The sequence below is a fragment of the Papaver somniferum genome, unplaced genomic scaffold (assembly GCF_003573695.1).
Source record: "Papaver somniferum cultivar HN1 unplaced genomic scaffold, ASM357369v1 unplaced-scaffold_21, whole genome shotgun sequence".
Lineage (NCBI taxonomy): Eukaryota > Viridiplantae > Streptophyta > Magnoliopsida > Ranunculales > Papaveraceae > Papaver > Papaver somniferum.
This window is the reverse complement of record NW_020631041.1, coordinates 8696332-8705934: the sequence shown is the minus strand read 5'-3', so window position 1 is coordinate 8705934 and position 9603 is coordinate 8696332. Positions and strand designations below refer to the sequence as shown.

Sequence of the window (9603 nt, the reverse complement as noted above, 5' to 3'; positions counted from 1 at the left end):
TTTTTTAATTAATTAGATTAATCTTGCAAAGAGTAAGCCTAACAAGCTAAGCTCCAACAACGCACTACTACATGAATTGAACAGGTTGCCGTGCTAACCTACCAGCGACCTACCAGCGAGCTTCATGGGTAACCTAGCCAAGGAAGCCGAAGCGGGAGGGGGGCTAACTCTACCATCCATGTTAATTCCTGCAATATTACGTCATTGGAGGCTCGAACCTGGAACCTCCTGGAGCGCATGAAACTTTGGAGAACGGGGATGACCAGCTGAGCTAGGGACCCGTTTTTTTATTTTTTTGTGTAAGATGAATACAATTTTTAAGAAGTTAGCAAACTTTTAGATTTGAATTATGTTGTTATAAATCATCATTTATACATTGAAACATATGTATTTCCTCTGTTTCAAAATAATAGCTTTGTTTAGGCGCAAATATGCACACAAATTGGCCTATTTCATTAAACTGAAGGAGTACGTAATAGTGGGATAGAAATCAAGAGATTGTGGTTATTACCATGAATGGGAAGGTTGAAGTGAGTTAAACAATCCTTTGGAGGGTTAAACGTACAATGTCCATACATCAGGTACCCGGGCTCAAACTCCATACTATAATAGACGAACTTAATTCATGGTGGAAATCGATTTACAAGGTTAAGATTTTCCCAGACATACAAACTTCACAAATCCATGAGATTGTCCACTGTTTAAACCATATACTCTACCTTTAACATAAATTTATGGGTTTCTAATAACATAGAGCATTAGTTTACTGGGAGGGTGTAAAAATTCATATATGAGTATCAGATATGGATTTTGGCACCTCCCAGTAGCGGTGTTGATCAGTTTACTTCCTGCATGAATCATTCATGAAAGTGGTAATAGTAGTGGAGCAAATGGAACCAATGAGGCAATGAGTTTAAAAGAAAGGTTAAGATGAATGGGTTAAAAAGTTTAAGCATTTTGAGGGCCATATATCATAGTGCTTTAAGAAGTTATGGTGGGCTATTGTCCCATCATGCAAAAAAGAAAAATGTCTATCAACACACTTAACAATAATTTGTCTTGTTGATCAATATTTTGACACATAGAAAAGTATATCTATTTTGTATCATTATTAAAGGTGCAATATACTTATCAAAAACAATGTTTGCACATTTTCTTTTCATGGAGGGGGGTCGACAAACACTTTCTCTTGATAAGATATTTCTCATGTGCCTATACCTATTCTTGCATCTTGTTCAACTTAAACATGAAACATTACATTATGAAAAAATCCTAGCTTTTTCTTCTCTTTAAAGCTCGCTCACTCCTTGAGAATCCCACTTACTTAGTGTTTGGAGTTGGTTGCATATATATATATATATGATATGTACCTTCACAATCACAAAGTATATCGTTCAAACTTGTAGGATTTGAGTATTAGAAGAAGAAAGAAGAGATTGTTTATAGTAAAGGGAAGATTAATGGGTGTCCCTAATCAAAATCAAAATCAAAATAATCATTTCTATCCTCAAGAACTTCAATTAAAACTATACCAAGCATTCATATTTTCAGTACCGATTCTTTTCTCTATAATTCTTCTTCTCTTGTTTTATCTCTTTTACCTCAAAAGAACTAGAGATCAAGCAAGCAATCACCCCACTTCACTTCCCACAACAATTCATAGTGCTCCAAGAAGTACCAATAATCAACCCACTTCAATCCTTCCATTCATGGTACGTACTTACCATAATCTCTTAATTTCTCTCCCACTATCATTGAGTAGCTATTTAGCTGTTCTCGTACTAATCAACTTTTTTGTTGTTTGTAGTCAATAGATGTTGGTTTGATCAAGGAAGAATTAAAGGAGAAGCTTCCAATAGTCACATTCGATGAAAGCTTAAGAGACAAAGATTCATTGTAAGTACATACACATCCATCTTAACTTCATGCAATTTTTTACTTTATTTTTGATTGAGAGTTTCGGATTCTGATAACCGGTATCATCATCTAGTAACTCGACTTAACCACTGTGACAATCTTAAGAGATTTTTGGCCATTGTTATCTTGCATCAAACTTTGCAACCATGCATAATAATGTTGCATATGGCCCTATTGTGCCCAAAATTGGGCACTTGAGTGAATATATTGAGTAACTTCTGTCAAGAAAATGAAGGCATGAATCTTGCAGTAAAAAAATTTATAGGTCCATAAACAGTATTTGTTTTTTTAAAAAATTATGGTAAAAAGTGCTGGTAGGTCAAACAGTTGGATGGTTGAGATCTATGATACTAAAGTGATGGTGTGCATAGGTGGCAGAGTCATCATTCCAAGTTCTTTGTGATTTTCAGTGTCACTAACTTTTCATGTAGAATCTCTTATACCATCCATTGTTTTTTTTCTTCTAAAGAATGAAAAAAAAAAAAATAGAATCTGATGAATAGCAGCATACAAACTCAATGGTTCATACAAATTCAGCATCTTCTTCAACATATTAAAACTACTAGTCATATTGCTAAAGGCATCATATGGGTCAAAGATGCAAAAACTTGCAAATTCTCCAAGTGAATTTAGCTTTAGAATGAAAAAATGTTTACTAAAAAAGAAACATAAATTCATCGGTGGACTGCAACATACACTCCACCAAAACCTTTCCCCAGGTTCAGTAAATAAGGCTTACACAGGAATTACTAAGTATTCCGAACCACCATTTAATCAAAACTCCTCAAATCCTCAAAAACCGTTTACGTCCAAAGGTAAACTGTGAGTCCTGAATCCCATTAGACCACCAGAAAGTATTTTACGAGGGATTTCAGAAGAATTTACTTTTCAGGGTTCATTTGGAATTCCTCAAAAAAAAAAAATTAACTGTCTAAAGGAGAATCAAACACTTTTCTCCATCTCACACTGAGAAAGTGGTGATAAGAACCTCCATTGTAGTAGCCAGTGGGTTCAAATTCAAATAAATAATTACTGGTAATATGGCCATGGTCTCAAAAACCTCCAATATGCGCCAACCTATGTGCGGAGCCAGATAGCTCAGTTGCAACACGTACCCCATGCTTTCGAAAAATCTCTATCAATCAGAGATATACATTGTCGCGCTTAGTGCTCAAAGATTCTCTTCTTGGTGGTACCAAAATCATAGTACGGTTTTTGTTTTTCTAAAGAAAAAGGGGGATGATTTCCACTTGCACCGAATTCCATAGTGGCATGTTTGGTTTGTGATACTGATATTTCATCTGTTTGCAATTTCTCATGCAATAACGTATTCTGCAGATGTTGCGTATGTCTGGGTGATTTCGAGCTCAGGGAGCAATTGCAGCAGATTCCGTCGTGCAAGCATGTGTTTCACGTCGAATGTATTCATCATTGGCTCCGCACAAACTCGACATGTCCGCTGTGTCGGTGCTTCATCCTTCCGGTTAAGAAGACAGATCCTGCAGTAGACCCTCCACTTCCACCGGTTTGATCATCGGAGCTCAATTTTCATGGTTACAAAAAACACACAAAAAGAAAGCAAAAAATGATCGCCATTGAACCATCATTACCGGAAGAAAATGCGGGGGTGGCCGGGAAAGTGCGCATCCCCTGATATATTTTAAGGCAACCAAAAACGAGCAGTCTATACACACATGCAGCATATACGTAGATGAAGCCTAATATTTCCATTTCTTATTCAAACTTTGCCATGTATCATCCAGATTCTCAATGTTGTTCACCGTTTTAAGTTTTCTGCCACCCGAAATCCCAATTAACACCGGCAACCAGTGACGGAGCTAGGGCTGTATCATATTTTTCCTGGTTGCCGGAGCAAGGACTGTAACACATTTGCCTGGTTGCCGGAATTAGGACTGTAAGAAATTTGTCAGGTCATGTTATGACAGTAAATTATTTCATCATTTCCTGCCAAACAACCAGTTGAATTGCAGGCACCACCACCACCACCACTAAAGTGATCAATCATACGTCTGTCTAACGTCCCATTCAAATAATGAGAGATAGAGATTGAGAGAGATATGTCATACAGTTTTGGGTTTCTGTCTCTCATCAATGCACATCTCTTTTACACTTTAAAGGTCCTTTTCCTCCTTGTCCATTTCCAATGGATTTTTGTGTTTGAATTCATCTTCTTCTTTTTTACCTAAACACAACAGAGAAAATTCAATTCATAGACCTCGTACAAACTTTTGGCCCAGTGATTCAACCAACATTCTACCCCATAATCACAGTCTCAGAGATCAAACATCTTGATTGACCGCTGAACGAGCGAGCACGCAACCGTGCACACCCAACGTTGTTTAGGCATGTTCAGTTCCTTCTATAAGGAGACAAGATTCAATTAAAACACGCGAAACATCGAAAATGAAATAAAACTGGCTTTGGCGAAACCAAACTTGCATATATATACAGGAAGTGTTTACAAAATATTAAGAAAAGCAGCAAGTACAGATTCATCTTCCTCCTCCCATGGCTAACTATATTCACACTTTTAAAAGGTTAACCCTGCACTACCATTACTACTAATGCTACTGCGACCACTCGAGTCTACTAGTACGTACTGACAGTGCTAATATATATATACCAAACAAAGAGTTATCATCGCTCGTTACTACTGTGTTCACAGACCCATCATTTCTTTCTCTCTTGAATTGCAAGTCTTTTGAGCCTATATCCACTTCTCCAACAACAAACCATAACAGGAAGCTCTAAAAAAACCGAGCTGCGCAAATTAGTTACACTTTTTGTTCTCTCCTCAAAATATGTTTTTGCTTTCAAAAGAGAACCGACCTCCCAAGAAAAGATAATGGAATGAACTACGGGCTTTTTCATTTATCTGTTTTTAGATTTGAGTCTAAGCTTACAAGAGTACCTTCGCCACCGCCTAAAGATGATAATAACTTGCATCCTGGACTCATCCTTCTAACTTCTTGGCTCGAATAGATGAAAATCTTCTTCACCATCTTGCAGAATTCCCTGCAAAATAAAAAGAAAGCGCCTGTCAGTGAGAATTGAAATGTTGCAGTAGAAAAAATTGCTATGAAATGCAACTGTAGACAGGGAAGTGATAGATTATGAGGTGTTAGGAAGACGCTTACAGCCAAGGATCATCACCAACGAGCATCATGTCCCCTTCATCATCAGTAAATACAACTTCCCATTTGTCACGAGGGGACAACTCTCCTTTAATCTCAAACATCTCCTCCAACTCATTTATAAGCTGGTCGTACCCATCCAGAGTGGTCAAATCCACTGCTCGACCAACTGCTATCCCTTGCATGTGTACCTATTTAAGCAAATGAAGAATCAGAGTTAATTCTCTAGTGGATTGAAAACAAAATCAATTGAGGACATAAAAAGTTTATCTACTAGACAGCCCAGCTTCAATACCTTAGTACGACTTCTGGTAGCTGTCGAGAAGCTCTTAGGCTGTGCTTGCAATAGTACTTGCTGTTCTTTGGATGCATTTGAAAGAGCAGATTGTGGATCTGACTCGGACCCAGATAAGGTTGAGGGGACAGTTATTTCAGCGATGGCACTGGAAACAGTGATGTCATTTATTGGTTCCTTGACTATATTGGCTGCGGTATTTGTATTGTTAATCAGCTCAATCCCAAATAAACGGTAACCACTTGGAGTCTCAGATTTCTTTTCCGATTCTACTTGGTCCTGCATATGATCATTCTTTGTGATTAATGAATGGTCAGCGTCTGAATAACCCAAATGCCCTGACCACATCGAAGCTGTTCTATCATCTTGAAACAGATCAAGGGAAGCATTTCCAAGGGACTCCCTCTGGATCCTCATGATACCGTTGCTGTTTACAAAATTTCCCATGTTCTCATTTTGTTTGGGTAGCCAGATGCTTTGAGTTTCACTACTTTGAATGTCCATGCCACTCGATGCAGTTACTTCATTGGATTGTGTCGCTCCAGGATACCAGAGTGGTGAAGCTACAGAACTTGCAGTAGTTCCTACCAACAGAAAAAAAATTTAAAAAAAAAAAAACAATTAGCACATATTCCTATTACCAAATGAAATCATATGCACAAACGGAAAGATCGATATCAGATTCCATACCTTGAATTGGGAGATCTGTGGAGATTCGAAGCCTTTTATTTTTTGATACCAAAGGTTGAATCGGCTTTGGAGGAGCTGGAGAAGCAACAAAAGGCTCAATCTCCCATGGAGAAACTCTGTCAGGTCTTGGTGTAGAGCAAGGTTCATCCCATTGAACCTAGAAAATAAACGTATGGTTTGAGATGGGTGACATGGAAACAAGATAATAAATTGTTAAACTACATAAATGTTATATCGAAGATCTACCTTCAATGATCTCCACTTGGAATCTGACCACTGGGGAGAAACATCATTAGTTCCAATTATTGTACCAGAAAACCTGGCAAATCATGAATACCATTCAGGTGAGCCCAATAATCCCGTAAAAAAAAAAATTAAAGAAACCACCGATAGAATTGATCTTATATATTAATACACGTAGTCACATACCTTCTCTCCGGAGAATCCTCCCCTTCAAATCTCATCTTAAATCGCATTCCCACAGAAAATCCATTTTTCAAAGATTCTAAATACTTGTTCAGGCCAATTATAAATTGACTTGTCCTGATTACCCAAACAGAAGGACGAACAAAGTTAGGCAAACTGAAGGGAATCCAAGAAACTTTCGGATCTAATTAGAGGCGGAATAGCTCAAACCTTGGCTTGTTGTAAACTATGAAGAGAGTTTTCATCGATACAGCATGAGATGCTGTGGCGAGCACTCCAAGATGCATGCTCTGGCTGGATATCACAGATGAGGGCATATTACTTTGTTGCCTAGCATGACGCCTTACTCCAACACGTAAATTCCCATTCTCCCCTCTACACATGAAGTAAACAAGAGATCAGAAGCAATCCTAAATAGAGATAGCGAAAGATTTGGAAATTTAAAGCCCTGGTTACCTGAGAAATACAAAAGTATCCCCAGCAACCAATCTCTTAGAAGTGACAAACGTGCTCCAACCAGTTGTAAGTAAATGTCTTCGAGGTTGACCTGTCCATGTAATAATCAGCAGCAGTCAATAACCAGGACATGGATAAAGAAGTATGGGCTTCCATGATAAATTGCTAGATCCAGATTTTGTTCTTGCATAAAAATTTTGAATAAACTACTACTGTTACATACCTCTAAATATATGCTTAAATCGCCACTCGTAGCCATGAAGATCCTTTGCAATCAATTCCTGAGTCGGTGTTGCTTGGGTCATATCCTACAGAACACAAAAACAAGCCTTACAGAATTAGATCCAGACTAAACAAAAGAACAGAAAACGTAAGAGTCGATTGAAATGAAATAATTCTTACCAGCGGAGGTAAACTTTCATTGGCATGTTTCCGAAGAACGGAGAACCCTCCATGAGTACTAGTATCAGAAGCAGTCAAAATCTTGCAAAAAGATTGAACACCCTCTCTTGGTGGTTCTTGTAAGCATGGATCAAGACTATTAGGTTCATTCGGCTACAATGCAACAAAAACACACAAACGATAAGTTCATAAGTAATCAAACAACAACAAAATCAACATAAGAAAACACTTCAATGGGAGATTGATTGATTCCTTACATCATCTTCTGGTTGCAAAGTAACTCTTGCATAAACCTCATCAGTTTCTTGTTCAGCCTAACGACGAAACAAAACATCTCCAATTAGCTTCATACTAGACATCATAACATAAAGATCCAACTATAGAGAAGAACAAAGATCAATACATACCAGTAATTCGATATGAACAACTCGACACAAAATCTTTGAAGGTAGATTAAACAAAGGAATTCTTTGAACTAATTCTTCATTTGTTGATGCTTCTAACTACAAAAAACAAATAATGTACCAAATTAGCTCAAAATTTGACCAGAAAACAGAAATGGATGAACAAAGGAGAATAATCAGTTTAGGGATGATGAGTCTTACTTGCTCCATATGACCTTGAGGGAAATAGTAAACCCTTTCATCAATTTTTGGAACATCAACAAGAGGACCAGCACAAGCTCTCCATAACTCTGAATACAGATCATCACATCCATAACCTGCACAAAATCAAAGTCAACCAGAGTCAAAATAGACACAAAATCAAAATCAAAATCAGAAAAAAGGAGCTTTCATTTCTAACTTCTGAATCAAAACCCAGAAAAATTAAGAGAACCCCATTATCAAACTAAGAACAGGGAGCTTCAATTTCTAGTTTCTGAATCAAAACCCAGGAAAATTAAGAACACCCCATTATCAAACTCAGAAAAAAGGGGCTCTCTAATTTCTGGAAAAAAACCCAGAAGATTTAAGAAACCCCCATTATCAAACACAGAAAAGGGAGCTTCATTTCTAATTTCTGAATCAAAACCCAGAAAAATTAACCCCCATTATCATCAAAATCATTAAACATAAGAATCTCACCTGTATTATTTTGTACTTCCCCAGGAAAGCCTGAGCTATTATCAAACATAAACGCCATTAAAACCAGTAAACCACCACCACCTCCTCCCTCTGTCTTCTTCTCTCAAACACCAAAATCAAACAAAAACCCAAACCTCAAAAATCCAATCAATCTCTCTTTCTACATATAAAATCCCAAAACCGTTTCTCCACAACCAATAAATAAACCCACACTATAAATGCTCTTTAATCAACAGCAGCAGCAACAGTTTTCTTCCGTTACAAAACTCTCAAAAACGTTTCTTCTTCTTCTTCCTCTGAGAAAAAAAAGAAACTGATCCACAAAGCTTGAGCTTTAATAACTTTGAACAAACAAAAAGAAAACAAACCCACTTTTAAAGTTTTTTTTTTTCTCTCTCAGTAGAAAAGACTCTCAGACTGCAACCTGCAAGAACCTCGTTTTAACATGAAAGAGAAGCTCTTTATCACTTTTCTTTTCTTTTTTTGCTCTGTTTTTATTATAATTTACTAACCAGAAAACGACGTTACCAAATCCCCAAACCAAACTTACTTCTGTTTTTCTCTCTCTCTCTCCCTCTCTGATTATTGATTAAGTTCAGGGTTCAGATCACAGTTTTCTAAGTAAGAAAGAAAACAGAGCAGCACTGGTAAACGGAAAAGTTGCTTCTGATAACGGCGGCGCCTTTACTCACTGACAATCTCTCGCTGTACCCATTTATGCGTTAGAGTTAATTAACGGTAACGGTTTTCTTTATATTTAATGGTGTTTGCATAAATAGATAAATTTCGGTTATGGGATACCAAGTCTCTCACCGGGTCCTCGAGTACATAATAAATGGTTTTGCGCCTTACAATGCGTTTCCATGTATATTCATAAATTGCTTTTCGGCTTTTAAAAATCAAAATATCGACAGTTAGTTCGGCGATGATGTTTCATAACAAATTTTCTTTAACATATCATTAAATAAAAAAAAATTATCGACAAAAGTTTGGCGATAGTAAATATCGAACTCTGATCCTTGGTATCGCCACCATCATCCAACAACTTAACCAATATATTACAGTGACATTGGCCCTGGGAAATTGATCTGCACCATGAATCTGAACATAACATGGTGGTGTTGTATACTGTGGGTACATTTTTGTTGCATGTCAAGTTCTCAACGGACCTGACTGA

The 9603-nt window shown here is 37.3% G+C and overlaps 2 protein-coding genes across 2 annotated transcripts; one reads left to right on the top strand and one right to left on the bottom strand.

The window, feature by feature from the left end:
* Positions 1–1227: 1227 nt before the first annotated feature.
* On the top strand, positions 1228–3878 carry LOC113340233 (probable E3 ubiquitin-protein ligase RHA4A). The gene is made up of 3 exons (XM_026585442.1): positions 1228–1712; positions 1808–1896; positions 3256–3878. The coding sequence occupies exons 1-3, from the start codon at positions 1461–1463 to the stop codon at positions 3446–3448; spliced, it is 534 nt and encodes a 177-aa protein (XP_026441227.1). The 5' UTR covers positions 1228–1460; the 3' UTR covers positions 3449–3878.
* Positions 3879–4342: 464 nt separating this feature from the next.
* LOC113339987 (auxin response factor 18-like) lies at positions 4343–8996 on the bottom strand. Its single transcript, XM_026585204.1, has 14 exons — positions 8427–8996; positions 7947–8062; positions 7749–7844; positions 7599–7655; positions 7342–7494; positions 7163–7247; positions 6940–7030; positions 6694–6858; positions 6487–6600; positions 6304–6376; positions 6058–6214; positions 5368–5951; positions 5076–5263; positions 4343–4953 (listed from the first exon to the last, which is right to left on the bottom strand). The coding sequence occupies exons 1-14, from the start codon at positions 8482–8484 to the stop codon at positions 4806–4808; spliced, it is 2085 nt and encodes a 694-aa protein (XP_026440989.1). The 5' UTR covers positions 8485–8996; the 3' UTR covers positions 4343–4805.
* Positions 8997–9603: the final 607 nt, after the last annotated feature.